This window comes from Silurus aristotelis (assembly GCF_946808225.1).
Source record: "Silurus aristotelis genome assembly, chromosome: 15".
Lineage (NCBI taxonomy): Eukaryota > Metazoa > Chordata > Actinopteri > Siluriformes > Siluridae > Silurus > Silurus aristotelis.
The window spans coordinates 22,600,977-22,618,758 of NC_139588.1; the positions used below are offsets into that span (position 1 = coordinate 22,600,977).

Here is a 17,782-nt window from a genome sequence, read left to right on the forward strand (position 1 = left end):
AAGATCTGCTGCTGTAGAGCTCCAACACTATTAAACACCTTTGGGATGAATGTGAATGCTGACTGCACCCCAGGCCTCCTTACCTCCATCACTACCAGACTTTACTAACACCCCTGTAGCTGAATGAGTCTCCACAAACATCTAGTGGAACATCTTCAAGTGGAGCCTATCAGAACAGTAAATGAGGACTAAATGTGGAATGGGGTATTAAACAAACGTTTTGTGAACGTTAAATCTTCAAAGTTCTGTATCAAGCTGGGTTTTTTCCTCGATGTTCATTTAGTGGCTTTGATATTAGTTGATTCTGAAAGCTTATGTAATAATAAGGCCATTTGATGACATTTTGGATTGATTTCCCCGTGTCTGGTTCAATCCAGTCTTCATCACCTCTTCATTCATCTGATCACATTCATTGTAAGAACTGGATGAATCCCTTTAAGCATGTACAGTAGTGTGTCTCTGAGATCTGCTTCTTCATTTTTTCAGACATTTCTCAGTTCTCGTACAGAATGTTTATTTTTATGTACTCTGTGTCTCAATGGTACACACTTTTACTAATCACAGCACAGCACAGGAACTGAAACTGAACTGAAATTTCCACAGGCCGCAAGATTTCATGATGCAGTGTGCAAACTTTCTGCACCCTTTTTCCAGAAATAAAGAAATCAGTTCAAGAAAATCCATGACGGTTCTGGTGCAGTATAGTTACAGTTGGAGAATACTACACTTAAAAGTTCATTATTTTCCAACAACTGCATGTTCCTGAGTGTTTTAATCCGACTTACACCACAGGGGGTGGGTGGTTGGAGAGGTAGATGGATAGATGAATGGATAAATGCATACATAGATGGATAGGGGGATGGTTGGATAGAAAGATGGAAAGCTAGATGGATGATAGATGGATGGAAGGATAGATAGAAAAGTAGATGGATGGTGTAATAGTAGATAATAGATAGACGGATTGATGGATTCTGCTTTACAGCAGCACATAGAGTAACATACCACAAAAAAACATACTAAAGCAATTTTTATTACAGATCAACAGATATGGAAAGAAAGAGATGTGAAGGAGGAAGGATACAGGGTGTACTGATAGTGTGTACTGATACTGTGTGTGATGTGGTTGTGCAGTGTTTCTGTAAGCTTTGCCGATTTCGAGTGAACAGCGGAATAGTGTAAGAGTGAAGCGTATTAAAGTGTGTGTGTGTTTGTGTGTGTATGTGTGTATGTGTGTGTGTGTGTGGGGTCGTGAACACTCGATTTAGAGAACTACCTAACACCTTCTGACTCATCACGATCCAGAACTCCTTACACTTTTACTCCAATTGTCTCCGTGTTACTCAGGAATTATTAATCAACGTTAGTCTGGGGTTCCACAAAAAAAACATTTCCCAGCAGACCTTCTGTTTACCCAGAAGTCCTAATTTCGTCACTCGGATATGCCTGTACAATCCTTTCCATTCTTTCATTACACACACACACACACACACACACACACACACCCCTAAACCCCGTTTTGATTCTTTATGAGGACTTCTCGTGAGTGTCATTATTACTGCAGCTAATTAACTCCAACCTCATTAACCTTATTTATAAATGCTTTCACACACTTTTAAAGACACCATGTTTATTTCTGTGGATGTCTGTCAGACTATACACACTCTTCCACACCCATGTTTCCTCTCTGGGAGAAGCTCAGTGCCGAAAGGGTGCTGAAACTGTAGACGCTCTGCAAAAGAACATTACGGCCTGTCTTTTTTCCGCTCGCTCTCGTACAGGAAACCACACACACACACACCATTTGGTACGCTCTGCCAGCAGTTTGAGGTGTGTGTGTGTGTGTGTGTGTGTGTGTGTGTGTGTGTGTGTGTGTGTGTGTGTGTGTGTGTGTGTGTGTGTGTGTGTGTGTGTGTGTGTGTGTGTGTGTGTGTGTCGCGGTTAGGTGTTGAGGCGTGTTTGGGCTTCCTGAGCACAGAAACATATTCACACCCTGGATCTCTATCAGCAGGGAGCTCCAACAGCCCACATGCTGCAATCCTTTTGTTTGGGAAAAGAACAGACCATGAGTGTGTGTGTGTGTGAGAGAATAAGAGAGGGGGGGGGGAGACAGGCATTAATGCCCGTAAGAGAGACTTTTTCCCCTCCTGTGCTATTTAAGGCTTAAAGGATTGGCCAGGAAACACCAACAGCACAGTGCTGAAATTTCGAACCCGTGCTAGTTTTATGGATCAAGTCTTAATCCGGGCGTTTAGCCGTACCGAGCTTTTCTCGGCCCGGACGATCAGCATAACATGATCGGCTTTACAGCGATTACGCGTAGAACATCCTCCCTTCCCTTACATTTTTCTTTGAAAGTTCATAAGAACCCTTCACCCTCCTGTCATCCAGAAAAGGGTACCGAAGCATTCAGGCTCTCATCTTCACTTCTGCTAAACCACCAGTATTTACATGTACAGTATTTACTATTATACAGCCTCCACAACCTCCAGCTCCACCTCCTGTCTTTTACTTACTGCCACGGTCTCTAATCCATACAACATCTCAGGTTTCACCCCAGTCCTATAAACTTTCCCTTTCACTCTCACAGATACTCTTCTATCACAAATCACTCCTGCTATCACTCTTCTCCACCCACTCCACCCTGCCTGCACTCTTTTCTTCACTTCTCTAACACACTGTCACTGTGCACCATGTACAGCTAAAATGACTTGAATTATGGAAATCCATTTTATGTTTAAGTGTGAATTATAAGTAAATAGACAGATGGACAGACACACAGATAAAGGTCTTTATTAAGACCAGGTTCTACGAGTGAAAATGTTCCATAATAATGACACGGATTCACTCGTGCTCCTGAGGGCGTGTAAATTATTATAAACTAACCTACCCTTCAACCCGATTGAATTTAAAGCATTTATCTTGCATGGATTACTGGTTTTTATCTGCGGAATGAACTGTAGAGGTTGAATTACTTCTTGTTATGACGTTCACGGCCTTTTGCACACGACGTTCCGCACCCTCATCCAGAGCCACTTCCAGAGAAGGGCACGATGAAAAACACATCCTCATGCGTGTTCGCTGAACCTGGGACTAAAGGGACGTTTTGTAAACACCAGTTTGTTGTGGCCTTTAATTTAAGGATATAAAATATCAAGGAAAAATATTACAGCAAAAAAAAGTATTCAGGTGAATTCAGTTTTATATGTAAAGGGCTTTTACCAATGGACAAATCTACAGCTCAAATGCACAGAAGTGGAATACATGACAGCAGCGTTCAACAGTTCATGTTTACATGATAAACCTGGTGCACTTCGGAGTGAATTTGGGTCCAGTGTGGTGATGCAAAGGACGTAAACCTTGACAATAAACATAAGAAAAGATTTGAGATCAAAGTAGCGTTAAACAACTTCCTTCAGACCTGCGTATTTATATAATAGAGAGGAATAAAATGATGAGTCAAGATTTATTTGCAAACCTGAAATGTCTGTCACTTCCTTATCAAACCAAACCAAATATTAACCGTGGCAATTCTATTGGTGGCTCTACAGGTCGGACTGGTTGGTCATATTACCAGTACCATCCTTTTTTTGTTTGGTTTGCCAGGTTTCGTGTGCCATTGTCTTCTTTAGAAGGGGCAAGGTTTCTGCACCGACCTGTTCAGACATGTTTCAGCAGCTGGCTTAAATTCGTTCTCTTCCGCAGTTCTGCGATTCTTTTCATCACGTTTCGTTTAGGGTTTGAGTGACTCATGGAATGTTGGACCGAAGTTAAGAGGCGAAGGAGGGAGGGGAAGAGCCGGAGAGCTTCACATCACATTTTCATGAAATCTTTGACACACATAGACTAACTCACTTTTCGGCTTCTCCCATTAGGGGGCGCTACAGCGGATCATCGGTATTTCTGATCCTCATGTTCGATTTGGCACGTTTTTACGCTGGATGCCCTTCCTAACTCAACCTTTCCTATTTATCCGGGCTTGGGAGCGGCACTAAGAGTGCACTGGCTTGTGCGACCCTAATGGATGGGTTTCTGACACACATACACTATTAAGACAAAAGTATACGTACACCTGAAATTTCAAGCCATATGCGGTTGTTCTCCGAAGTGTCCCGGTCGACCTCGAGTGGATTTTACTGATACCGATAGCGAGGTTGGATCGTACTTGCCGATTAACCGATTAATAAACCGATTAATGTTTTATTTTTTATTTTTTTATAAATAATTATTCAAAATAATACAAAAACACACTCCATGTAAAATAGTGCTGGATTTTATTACAGTTTCTTAAAAAAAAAAAAAAAAAAACACTGGCATAAAAATTTTGATACATCCAAAATGAATAAAAAAACTTTTTAACCTCACAAGGCGTCAGTGATTTGCTACTAGAGGTCGCTCCCGTACTGTATAATGACTCCGGACCTCCTCAGCCGCTCCAGAAACCCGGAAAAACTATGGGTGTGGATTTTTGCCGATAGTTCCAGCAATCAACTATTGGTGCCGATTAATCAATGGTTTGGATGTTCAGAGAGCTCTTTTTACTTTATTATGTAAATTAATCAACATATTCATATTGATTTCATTGAGCAAACTTTCTCGATTCTCTTTTTATTAGTTTTTTTATTTTTTTATCCGGTATCCATTTAAAAAAACGGTTGATTCATTGGGTATATCGGCAAGTGTGTGCCATGCAGGTTCTGACTGCATTATCGTCACATGTTATGAATGTATGTTCATCTAAAACAACGAGCAAGTTGCTGTGGTGTAACGAGGACGAGGTAGTTCAGGGTTGTGCAGTAGAAAATGTGCGTCATTGGTTGTTTTCTCAGATCATCACCTTTTGTTACCTCTGTTAACTGTATATAATAGTAACCAGCAGTACTGAAATGTTCATGCATCAGTACCCAGAATTGTGTGTGTGTGTTTACATTATCGTTGTGTTTAATTGATATTATCAGGTTAATATTGATGAACTGTTTTATATTTGAGTTCTGCTGTGGTGTGTGCGTGTGTGCGCGCGTGTGTGTGTGTGTGTTAGTAACTGATTCTGGTTTGGCCCTGCAGGTTGCTCCAGGCCATCAGCAGTGCTTCATGGTCGAGGAAACCTCACTGAGACGAACCGCGGCTCCTTCCCCGCAGGCACAGTGCTGCAGTACAGCTGCGATTCAGGATACACGCTGAGCGGCGAGAGCGTCATCACATGCACCGCACCGGGACGCTGGTCCTCCGCCACTCCACACTGCCTTAAAAACGATGGTGAGTTTCCTCTCTCTCTCACTCTCTCACTCTCTCACTCACTCACTCACTCATTCACTCATTTACTCACTCACTCACTCACTCACTCTCTCTTTCTCTCTCACACACACACACACACACACACACACACACACACACACACACACACACACACACACACACACACACAGACACTACACTGACTGAATATATATGATCCATATTTCTTTTGTAATCATAATGTTAATTATAATAAGTCCAACAAGTACAAACTTTATAACAAATTATTATATATTTCATTTGTGTGTTTTTTACCCTACATTTCATTGCTTCATTTGATTTAAAAATAATATATAGATACATGTTTACATATTACATATATACATATTACATATATACATATTATATATATATAAAATGTTCATTCAATTACATGCTTTTATTTAACATTTATATATCATTTTATATATATATATATATATATCATCAAAATACCACTCTGATTTTTGTTTGATGTAGAATCAGAGATTTTATTTATTTATTTATTTATTTTTAGCATTTCTAGCACATTTTATTTAGTCTGTTCTTGTTTTATTATTTGTTTTCTTTAAATGCGGGCAAATGGATATTACTATAATTTTTTTCTTTGTTATTTTGCTATTCATATGATAATTATAATAACAACAACAACAATAATAATAATAATAATAATAATAATAATATTGGTTATTATTGTTATAAAAAGCAGTGAGGCAGTACAGGGAAAAAAATACAAAACATACATATGTATATTGTATATGTGTACCTTTTATTAATCTTTGCATGTTTTTTCTTGTACATATTTATTTATTATTGTTATGATTATGATTATTATTAATGGATCTTTTCTCTATTGTCTGTGTTTGTGTGTGTTCAGTGTGTCGTCCTCCCAGTGAGCCGGAGAATGGGGGTTATATGTGCCACCCCTCCCCTTGCCCCAGACTGATTGAAGGCACAGTGATCGAGTATTTTTGTGATGAGGGCTACACGCTGAAGGGATACCGGTACCACACATGCAGGAACGGAGACTGGGACTCGGCAGCACCCATCATCTGTCACCTTGGACAAGGTAAATCATCTTGCATACGCTCGCGTTATGCGTTTTAATAACATTATTTTAATTATTAGACTTCTGTACAATCATTCGGTCCCTTTTCATGGTACATGCTACAGATGTTAATTGGAAATGAACAGACTAACATACACCTGTAACTATGGAATTTATTTTGATAAAAAAAAAAAAAAGGAAATGTAAAGTTCCAGGATGTACACACTTTAAAAATATATATATATTTATAATTGATTTAATTTCTATTTAAATCTCAAATCTTTGATATTTGAGTGAAATTTTTATTCTTAATTGCTTGCTTGTGTTTTATATATATTTTTTTTCTTCTTCTTTGTTTTCTTTGTCATTTTAGAATGCTTATCTTTTATTATTTTCTGTTTTATCTTTTTTCTTTTTTTAAGCTGCATTTATTATTATTACTTGTATTATTATTATTATTGTTGTTATTGTAAATAAATATATAAATAAAATGTAATCAAAGGCCATACAGGAAGATTATAGTAATAATACATATGAACTGAAGAAATAGCATGTGGCATAAGATACACAAGAAGAAATATATAAAGTTAAATAAAATGTTTTAATTTTTTTCTTTTTTTATAAATGTTTAATATGTTGTCATTTAGATTTAATTAAATTTTTTTATATTATCAAAGTCCAATTTTCTATTAAAATCACACCAAGCAGCTCATGGGGAAAAATATTGGCTTTGATCAGACTTAATTGTATATGCACTAGTTGTTGATTGTGCTTGTTTCCTCTGACTGTTTATGATTTATCTCTGTGTGTCTTTTTATCCCTCCTTTTAAAGGAAAGGAAGAGCGCTCTACTCTGGGTATGCCAGCTCTCTCGATTGTGGCCTCCACTGCCAGCTCTGTGGCTCTCATCCTGCTGCTGGTTGTCCTCTTTGTCCTTCTGCAGCCCAAACTCAAATCCTTCCATCACAGCAGGTCTGACATCAACACCGACCTCTTCTAACACACTTTCTGACAACTTTACATCACCATGACAACGATTGACATGCCATAAATTTACCTCTGCATAATATGCAGCACCACCTGCTGGCCATTTTATACCAACACCTTCTTCTTTGACAATAATCTGCAGTTTCATTTTATTCTTATTTCAGTGAAGCCAAAATATTAGACATTATTAATAATTAGATATTATTTTATGTATGATAAATATTTAATGTAGATGTTCCACAATTATTACCACCCCAAGTATCTTCCCATTTTGTAGCACACCAGGGTGACTAGGAACAGGAACATGTTCATCCCTTCCTATTTCACAGGGTATAAATATGAGATAACACAGAACAAATTCCCTGAGTCATTTATTATGATGACGGGAATATAGCTGGGGAAATGTGTGTGTGTGTGTGTGTGTGTGTGTGTGTGTATGTATATATATGTATTTAAATATATAATATCATTATTAATGCTGACAAAATGAACACATTTTTTTACAAATTCGCAAAATTATTTTAATGGCACTAATATTATTAACACGTTATTTGTATTAAAATCCAATAAGTTTAAACGAGGCGAAGAAATAACTTTCAACGCAACACGTTTATTCACAAGTTCCTTTCTTTAGCTGGATATAAAAAGAAATAATTCCACTGAAAAATATTTTTTAATCGCTAAAATTGTTTTATTGATGCACCAAGTCTCAAATTGCGCACCAAAATCCCCCATGATGAACACGTTCATCTATTAAAACCGTCCGTGTGGAAACATAGCAAAAGTTCCCTTTGGTGTCCTGATACGTAATTTAAAACACCATAAGTACTTTAATTTAATTTAATATTTTCTCTTTATGCTCTAAAACGAGTATGGATTCACTAATAATAAACACACATATGCACAAAGGATCCATATTTCTTAATCTCTCTCTCTCTCTCTCTCTCTCTCTCTCTCTCTCTCTCCCCCTCTCCATCTATCTATCTATCTATCTATCTATCTATCTATCTATCTATCTATCTATCTATCTATCTATCTATCTATCTATCTATCTATCTATCTATCTATCTATTCATATATATGTTTGCATTGTCTTGTCCTGCTGTAGGCGTGAGCAGGGTGTATGTGGTCAGGCCGGCTCTATGGTCGTTGAAGGAGTTCAGGTCTCCCTTCCGTCCTACGAGGAGGCGGTGTACGGCAGCGGTGGAGCAGCAGCTCCTCCCCCGGAGTCTCGAGTAAACATTGTGCTCTCCGAGGGGCCACAGTGTGAACCTCCAGCTTCAGAGCTCGGCCAATCCGGACCCGAACACAGTCTCCCCTCCACCTCCGCCTCTGCCTCCTCACGCTCCTGTCACGCCGAGACTGTGCTCGTTCACCAGGACCCCTCTTCCTCCTCTCCGTCCCCCTCCTCTTCCTCCACCACCTGGGTGTCGGAGCAGCGCGGGGCTGCGGCGGCGCGTAGGCCGAGCAGCACGAGCAGTGACCAGCGCAGCCTGCTCTCCCTCACCTCCGTAGAGGAATATGGAGACGGTACGCCGCAAAACACTCGATCAACCTTTAACACTCGTTCCTGGTTTTAACCAGAAATAAACACTGAGCAGCGCCCCCTTGTGCTGGATTTTTTGCACAATATTATTTTTCAGACTGAATTTTGGTACACACAATTGACCGGGATATATCCGTGTACACACTAAATCACTTTAGAATTGAGGGCACGGTTTAAAAATGATATACATGTGCTGTTGTGTGTGTTACGGTTACAGAAGGAATCTCCAGTGCTTCAGTTTCATCATATTCAATATACGGACAAAAGTTTTTGGACGCCTGAGCTTTAGATTGATGTGTACATTTTGAACATCCTATTCCACATTTAGTCCCTGTTTGCTCTTATAGGAATCTCCACTCTTCTGGGAAGATGTTTCACTATATTTTTTTTAAAGATCGGTAGGGAGTCATTCAGCCACAAGGGTGTTAGTAAAGTGAGGTACTGATATGGGTAAGTTGAGGAGGACTATGTCCATATAGTGTATTACAGAAGCACAGATAGCTGCTATAATGTAAGCGGAAACAGGAAGTAACCACATGACTCACAGCATTCAACATAAATGCAAACAAATAAAATCAATGTCAAGTTTTTTTGTTCATTCTTTGGTATAAAAGGAACAAAAAGCTTCATAATTATTATCCAGTCGTTTGTTGGATTTTGTACTATAACTGCACAGCACTGGAGGTCGACTAAGAGATTTTATCGATACCGATAACTACGTTGGGTTGTACTTGCTGATAAACATTGAATCAAACAATAGTTTTTAAAATGGAAACTGTATAAAAAAAATAGCACTCCATGTAAAATATTACTAAGCTTTATTATAAAAATAATAAATAATAACTGAATCATGAAAATGGGTTAAATGAAAGAAATATGATTGTATTAATTATATTAAGTAATATTAAGAAAAATAAGACATGCATTTGAACTGAAACCAAAGTAACACACTAAATAAATATAAACAGTACGGTGGTGTCAGTGATTCGCCTCTAGAGGCCGCTGTCGTACTGTATCAAGTGACCCGGAAAAACTATACGTATGGATTTTTGCAATACATCTTTAATTTTTGCAGATAAATTGGTTGACCTCATGTATGCACATAAGAATCTCCCACTTCGGCGTTGTGACGCTGAATCTGTTTCCTATTTTCACAGATATTCCTCTGCTAAAGGAGGCCTGAGAGCAGCACGCAGCATCCTCCTGTCTGCGGATGATGACCAGGACTGTGGCTTCTTAAACTCCTTAAGCTTTTTACCAAACCCTTCCCCCCCATTGCTGCCGTACAGAATGCAGGAGTAACCAAATGCCTCTCGATTGACCGCCCTTTCACCTCTCGACAAACTGTCTTTCTCTCTATCGTGTCACTGTTAAACACCGCCATCACACTCCCACCGTCTCCCTCCGACGACTGCTGTACAATATACAGGATTAGGAATAAATGCTTCCTGAGTCTAACACATCCATACACACCCCTTCCCAACCAAACAAACCACCACCACCACCACCAAACAGATCGTCCCAAGCGGTGTTCCTAAAAGCAGTTGCACTCGTGAAAGCCTTCATCTTCTGATAGCTGTCTAACCCACAATGCGGTTTCTATGTAAACGTCGAACCGTCGGTCGATCGGTGACCGAGGTTTACCGAATCAGGTTCTTTTTTTTTTTCTTTTCTTTTTTAAATGCTGCATGATATCTGTGCATTTAGAGGTTTTTTGTTTTGTTTTTTGTTTTAACCCCAAAGTAGCGCACACGCACCAGAACACGCATGCTGCACAGGACGGGACGAGTCGACATACAGGGATGAACTGGTTTACATAGTACTGTATACAAAGACATGCTTGCCTTTCTTTTCGCTGCAAACTGTGTGTGTGTGTGTGTGTGTGTGTGTGTGTGTGTGTGTGTGTGTGTGTGTGTGGTTTGACGGAATGAAGAGGGCTGAAATGTGTAGATTCTTTTCTTTTAAGAGCATTAGGAATTTTTTATTTATAATTATTATTTTTTTTTTAATCCTCCCAGATAATCAGATCATATCATAATCATCAGATTTTGCCTGATTTTCAGATGTCCTAAATGATTACATTTGAAATGTCCAGGGGTGGACAGATCACTAGCTTAGACGCCAGTCCTTCATGGGTATTTTTGTTTTGTTTGTTTTTGTTTTTTTTTGTTTAGTTACCCCAAAAAAGGTAGAAAAAATAGACACTTCCTGAACCCGGCACACAACGAGGAGGGTTAACGCTTTGCAGGGTTCTTGTGATGTGTCTTTCTGAACTGTAAATCATCCAAGAATTTACTTTGTGCAATATAATAGGAATATCGGATCCTTTTTTTTTCATCAAATGAAGCACCGTTTTCATCCGATGTGTTCTAAAGAACACAATAGCAACTTTGTGGGACACTGTCTTTCCAAACATGTCTCCCCTTTTCTCTCTTTGCCACTTTACATTTTTTAATTAAATAAAAAAATTTTTTTGCCAATTAACCAATCACATGATTTGTTGAGGCAATAATCACATGATAATTTTTTTATGTTAATCTAAGTGTCCTACAGAATGAATTCTTACCGAATAATTTATGTAATATTTATATTATTTATATATAAAATATATATTCTGTTTTATGAGCATTTTGTAGAGTTTATTTGCATTTGGCGTTTCCAAAATTTTCCCACAATCAGCGAAGGAATCTCTGGAGGGAAACATATATAATATAGTGTACTCAAAAATTATTAATCAGGATTGTGGTTTTTTTCCTCCAGAATACACAAACACTGCAAAAAAAGAAAAAATATTATATATATTTTAAGGCTGTCAATCAATTAAAATATCTAATTGCAATTGTCATGATTAATTGCAACTTAATCTCACACATCTTTTATCTGTCCGAAATATACCATAAATTAATACTTTTTCAAGTTTTTAATCTCATTAACATGCGCATGGACAACTATAGAGGCTTTATGCAAATGTATGTTTATTACTACTGAAACTGAACTCACCACCGAGCATGACGACTAAATATTCTTGTAAATTATTCATTATTCATCACTGAATATGTGATGATTTAAATGACGTAAATCATCAGGACAACGAACGAAACCTTTGCTATGTTTCCACACGGACGGTTTTAATTGCCGCACGTAGGCGACGTGGCTGATTTTGGTGCGCGATTTGTTTCTTTTTTTTTTGGTGTTAGTTTTTTTTTCATATCAGAAAGAAAGCCGTCACAAACAAATGTTGCGTAAGGTTTTAATTTCGCTTGTTTTATATTTATTTAGATTTTTTATAAAAATGGTCAGAAATGCGTTAATAAAATCTGTGCCGTTAAAATTAATTTGCGTGAACGCATTCATTTTGGCAGCCCTAAATTAATTTAATTAATTATATATATATATATATATATATATATATATATATATATATATATATATATATATATATAAACAGAGACAAGAAGTAGATGATGGCATAAATCTTCGCGACAGACACGCTCGTATAAATACTAATGCTACGTAAAAGCCTGCATTTTTTTTCCTGTATGTCTTTTGGAACGTAATTATGCCAACTTGCTGTTTATTTCGATCAAAAATCTTTTCATCCTAATTAATTAAGTTTAAAGTTTAATTGTATGATTTGTCCACCCCTTAACTATAAAAGCTCTCGGTTGTGTGTGTGACTAATTAGTGATCATCAGTTTACGTAGTGATGAAATTAGTCATTACAAACTGAAACACACACACACACACACACACACACACACACACACACACACACATCCTAATTATTTGGGTTTGCCTGATTTGCATCAGGTAAGCAAAGGTTGTGTATGTGTGAACAGATGTTTTTGTTTTTTTCTGCAAAAAGTCTCACGGAAGACAAAGCCGAGCTTTCGCCTTAATAGACTTGTACATTTCATTATTTTTGTAATCCCGTTCCTTCCGTCTTCAGTCGTCCTTCGAGACTTTACCTTTTTATTTCCTATGCATTAACAGTCTTACGGCTTTTTCAGAAGGTGTCGGGTTCTTTTTCTTTTTTTTTTCCCTCTCAGACTCTTTTTTTTTTTCTCTTCATCATGGACTTTTGATGTTTGAAGTTCATCAGTTCTATCAGTTGTTGAAATCCTGGACATCGTATAGTTTTTCCATCTCATCCTACCCTTTTTTTTTTTTTTTTCTTCTGTACATTGCAGTGGGTGTGAAGATAGTATTTTAATATTTGTATAAAGTTTAATTTAATTCTACAGTTTGTGTGTATATAACTATTTCTAATTAAAGCTTCCTTTTAAAGTGCAACTTTTCACATGAATCGATGTGAATCTTTTTACATAACTTTATAATCCTCTTTATTTCTGTACAAATAAAAACTAAATTGAAAGAAAGACAGATGAACAAACCAGAGGAGAAAATAATAGGAGAAAGATTCCATCAGATGATATGAAGCTATTATAGTAATCAATCAATGTTCAGCACGGTTTTGGGTTTAAGACCAAAATATGAAATCTATAAAGGTGTTCAATAGCTCTATAGCAGAAGATCTTCCACTCCAACCTCCAACATTCCAGGTGGCTGTTGCAAAGCTACTTCAGTGATGAATGAAACAATAATCCTGAAACGTGGACACCTGATCATAAGATCGGTATTTTTTTAACAACCCATTACGCATTTAGTCTCCATGTGCTCCTATAATAACCTCTACTCTTCTGGGAAGATGTTCTACTGATGTAGGTTAGAGGATGAGGAGGCCTCTGGTGCAGGGAGCACAATCAATTCATCCCAAAGGTGTTCACTAGAATTGGAGATCTATAGCAGGAGATCTTTATGGAGCTGGCTTTGTGCACAGGGTTTACACTGTCATGCTGGAACAGCTTTAGGTCTTCTCAAAGAAACTGAAAAATGTCATACTACAGCATCCAAAGACATCCGATAGAATTCCAACAGTTTGAGGAAGAACCTCAATTGGTGTATGTAACTGTTGTGTATTTCCTCGTTCCTGCTCAATTCGGAGTTTAAATTCAGAGGTCCTGATGATGATTCGCCGGCGCTGCATCAGGGGGTTTCTGCCTGGTGTGCCATCGGAAGAGGACGATGAAAATCAGCGCCTCAGAAACTTGGAAGAAAAAGTAGAGAAATGGAAAAAGGAAATACGGCCCGATGAATTCCGGCTTGAAAGCTACTTTCAGGATCGTGTAGCAGAGGGGGATGTTCTGGCAACCTGTTTCTATAGCAACAGTCCTCCTACACCTTCAGGTAAAGAGAACACAGGTGAAGTGTTATAAAAATATATAAAAAAAATTATTTAGGATTAAAACTTATATTGACAAAAGTATTGGGACACCCGTCCAGTGTGGTTCTTCTCCAAACTCTTAAGCACCAAGTTGGTTGGAGGCACACAATTGTATCGAAAGTCTTTGGACGTGGAGACATTAAATTTTCCTTTTACTTGAACGAGGAGACTGGAACGTGATCCAGCTTGACAATGCGCCGGTGCACAAAGCCTGAAGAGCTCCTTTCCATGTGTTGGAGTGGAAGATCTCCTGTAGAGCGCTTAAACTCAGGATGAATGTGAACCCTGACTGCACCCTAAGAAGCCTCCTCAGATCACCTACATCAGCACCTGACTTTACTAACACTGAATAAATCTCCACAAAAAAATTTAGCGGAACATCATCTGGAGACTAAATGTGGAATGAGATGTTCAAAAAGAACAACATACCAATCTTATGGCCAGGTGTCCTCATACGTTTGCCCATACAGTGCATTAGAGGCGGATTTCTTTACTTACGGTCCGTCGAACCTGAAGAAGAGGAGAGATAGCGCATAGCCGAGTCCGTATCCGATCAGTGGCATCAGTGCTCCAGTGGCCAGGAGCCGAGGTTCTGTGACTGTCATCATTTCCTGGCCTAGTAAAATCCCAACCAGAACAGCAAACACGATCAAACAGACCAGCATTACGACCAGTCCGATCTATGAAAAGGTAAAAAAAAAAGACGCTGAAGACATCTACGCTTGCTGTTTCTACCATCAGCTACCCCTCGTCCTACCCTGGTGACGAGTTTGGAGTACTGCGGTACTCGGTGGTTAATGTAAATGCCGAGGGCGCAGGGCAGCAAAGTCAAGACCAAGGCCAGGGTAAGATTCCCGTAGGGGACAGCAGTGGGGTCGGAGAACCCGTGGCAGTAAATGAAGAGAAGAAGGGGCATCATTCCGAGCGCTGCCAGTGTGGAGCAGGTGGTCATCACAATGCTGAGGGAAAAGAAGATCGCTGGTAAAGGAATTGAATATGGTTGCAGTAAAATACCAGTGCAGTTGAGCAAAATGTGCCATTTGTAAGTATGTGCATTATGGATGTGGATATTATGGAAAGCCAACGATACGATGCTTTAAAGATGCGAAGCAGATACCGATGCGACGTGATGTGTTTCACCCTTTTTCAACTGGACGCAATGAGATGCAATTCAATATGGTACAAATAGTTCATTTTTATTTCTTTGGTTCAGACAGACAGCAAATCATCAGTTTACCTGAGTTCCTGTTGTGTGTGCAGGAAGTCACAGCTCTACCTCTGCCATGTTAATCTGTATTCTATGTGACTCTCAGGACACGCCTCCGTCTCCGTAGTGTTGCGATGCGTCACAAATTTTCGATCGCTTTCTAAATAATAAAAGTAACTGATAATTTACTGAGAATTATAGAGAAATAAATTGGTGTAACACAATTTTTTTCATTGCGATTTATTGCGCTACAAACGGCAACTTGTATCTGATGCACTTTTTTTTGGATGTTTGTGTCATAGGTTTTATTAAAAAATTTCCCAAAACATTCTCAGCATTTAATCATTTGGTGTAGTCGCAGGTTTCGCTGTCAGTATATATTTCCTTCTTAGTGTCTTTATTAACCAGAATCCAGATATACACTACATGAACAGAATTCTGGGGAGACCTGAGAATAAAATTGCTTTGTGCTTTCTGAACATCCCATTCCACATTTAGTCTCCATTTGCTGTTTCCACTTTTCTGGGAAGGTGCTGCATGAAACTGTCTATTGACTTAAACTACGTGTGCACAAAGCGAACTCCATGAACTTATTCTTTACGTGGGTTGGAAGATGTGGAAGATATCCTGCTATTTAACCCTTTTGAACACCTTCGGGGGTGAACGTTTACAGGCCTCCTCACCTACATCACTACCTGACTTTAACACTCTTCTAGCTGAATGAATCTCCACAAACTCTAGTGGAACATCTTCCCAGAAGAGTGGAGGAGATAATAAAAGCAAACGGGGACTAGACGTGAATCAAAAAGAACATCATACCAATCTTACGAGCAGGTGCCTACAAACTTTGTCCACATATTAATAATGCACATGCTAATGATATAATTTGAGGAATAATAACTGTACCTGAGATTCATATCTCCCCTGAAGGCATAGGCCAGGACATTGGACAGCACTCCTCCTGGAGAGCAGCCGCAAACCAGGACCGCCATGGCCTCGCTGGTGCCGAGCCGGAACAGTTTAACCAGAGTGAAGGCGGTGAGGGGCATCACCCCGAACTGAGCCAGGATGGCGATCGCCACCCCTTTGGGCTTCACGATGTGGGCTTTTATCTTGGACACGTTCATGGTGCACCCGAGAGCGACCATGGTGTCACACAGGATGATGATGCTGACCCAGTTAGCAGCCGTATTCAGATTCTCAGTAAACGTGGAGTTGTTTGAGACGTCATAGGAAACGTTTTTCTGGCTCCAGTAATCATAGGAAACGTTCGCAGTTCGGTTGAAGAAGGCAAAGGCGAGCTCCATGTTCAGTGAGAATTTCTAGGCAAAGTAAGAAAAATCGAGAACAAGACACTATATTAAAATGTAGTTGCGTTAAAAACAAAATGTGAGGCAATACATTAGCATCAGCATTTCTTTGCTGATGTGAAAGATCTCACAGGAGTTTAGTGCATAAATCAGAAAGAAATTGAAGTTTTTTCGGACTATGTGTTGTTTTTCTGTCATGTTTTCTCAGGACTTACCTCGATGATTCGCACTCGGCTGAGCCGCTTGGATCCGTGTGTCATATGGTTTTAAGACGCAGCTGGAAGGATTTTGGTTTACACCCTCTGTTTTTTGTTTTTTACACTGTTTTAGCTAAAGGGCATTGATTTGGATTTAGCAAATTAGATTTGACAACCTAGTCATCAAGGAGGACATGGGTGTTCTGGAGTGTGGGGTGTTATTTAGTAGTATTAAGTGTTGCTGCCTAAGGTAGCTTCTGGATACGTGGATAAGATGTTGGTCTTCTGATTGAAAGGTCAGGGTTTCAAATCCCAGCACCACCAAGCTACCACTGTTGGGCCCCTTAGCAAGGCTGTTAACCCTCAGCTGTATAACTGAGATAAATGTAAGTCGCTCTGGATGGGGGTGTCTGAGAAATGCCATAAATGTAAATGTGTTTTTAGCCTGGAAGCAGCCCAGGGCTTTGGTGGAAATACAATGGGAAGGAAGTACATGCACATTGTTTACAGTTTTAGTTCTGTCTCTGGTTACAGTACAGGAGTTCATGATGAAATCCGTCTCGCCTTCAACACACACACACCATCTCCATACCCCCCTGTCCTCTACATCTGCCTCTTTCACACCAACTACCTGCATGTCTTCCCTCACCACATCCATAAACCTCCATCTTGGCCTTCCTCTTTCCCTCCTGTCACTTCCAACGAAAACCTAAACATCTTCAGATCTGCTACCTCCAGCTCCACCTCCTGTCTTTTACAATGCCACTGTCTCTAAACCATACAACATCTCAGGTCTCACCATAGTCCTATAAACTTTCTCTTTCACTCTTACAGATACTCTTCTATCACAAATCACTCCTGCTGTCACTCTTCTCCACCCACTCCACCCTGCCTGCACTCTTTTCTTCACTTCGCTAACACACTCTCTATTAC

At 39.1% G+C, this 17,782-nt stretch overlaps 2 protein-coding genes across 3 annotated transcripts in view; one reads left to right on the forward strand and one right to left on the reverse strand.

Annotated features, from left to right (window-relative positions):
• susd6 (sushi domain containing 6) overlaps nt 1–13,144 on the forward strand; it is a 28,202-nt gene extending 15,058 nt beyond the window's left edge. Inside the window, exons 3-8 of one of the 2 annotated variants that reach the window (XR_014536924.1) lie at nt 5,062–5,253; nt 6,149–6,340; nt 7,152–7,290; nt 8,414–8,835; nt 10,009–10,604; nt 12,568–13,144. Coding sequence is in view for 1 of the 2 variants with exons in the window: in XM_083562752.1 (XP_083418878.1) it covers nt 5,062–5,253; nt 6,149–6,340; nt 7,152–7,290; nt 8,414–8,835; nt 10,009–10,034 (971 nt within the window). In the remaining variant the exon portion in view is untranslated. Of the gene's footprint in view, nt 1–5,061; nt 5,254–6,148; nt 6,341–7,151; nt 7,291–8,413; nt 8,836–10,008 lie in introns of both variants that reach the window. The other variant, XM_083562752.1, reaches the window with a different exon arrangement.
• Nucleotides 10,842–17,318, reverse strand: LOC310737986 (hepatic sodium/bile acid cotransporter-like). Its single transcript, XM_083562810.1, has 5 exons — nt 16,868–17,318; nt 16,249–16,664; nt 14,893–15,094; nt 14,634–14,815; nt 10,842–14,092 (listed from the first exon to the last, which is right to left on the reverse strand). Exons 1-5 carry the CDS (start codon nt 16,910–16,912, stop codon nt 13,864–13,866), a joined length of 1,074 nt encoding a protein of 357 aa, XP_083418936.1. The 5' UTR covers nt 16,913–17,318; the 3' UTR covers nt 10,842–13,863.
• Between the last annotated feature and the right edge of the window lie 464 nt (nt 17,319–17,782).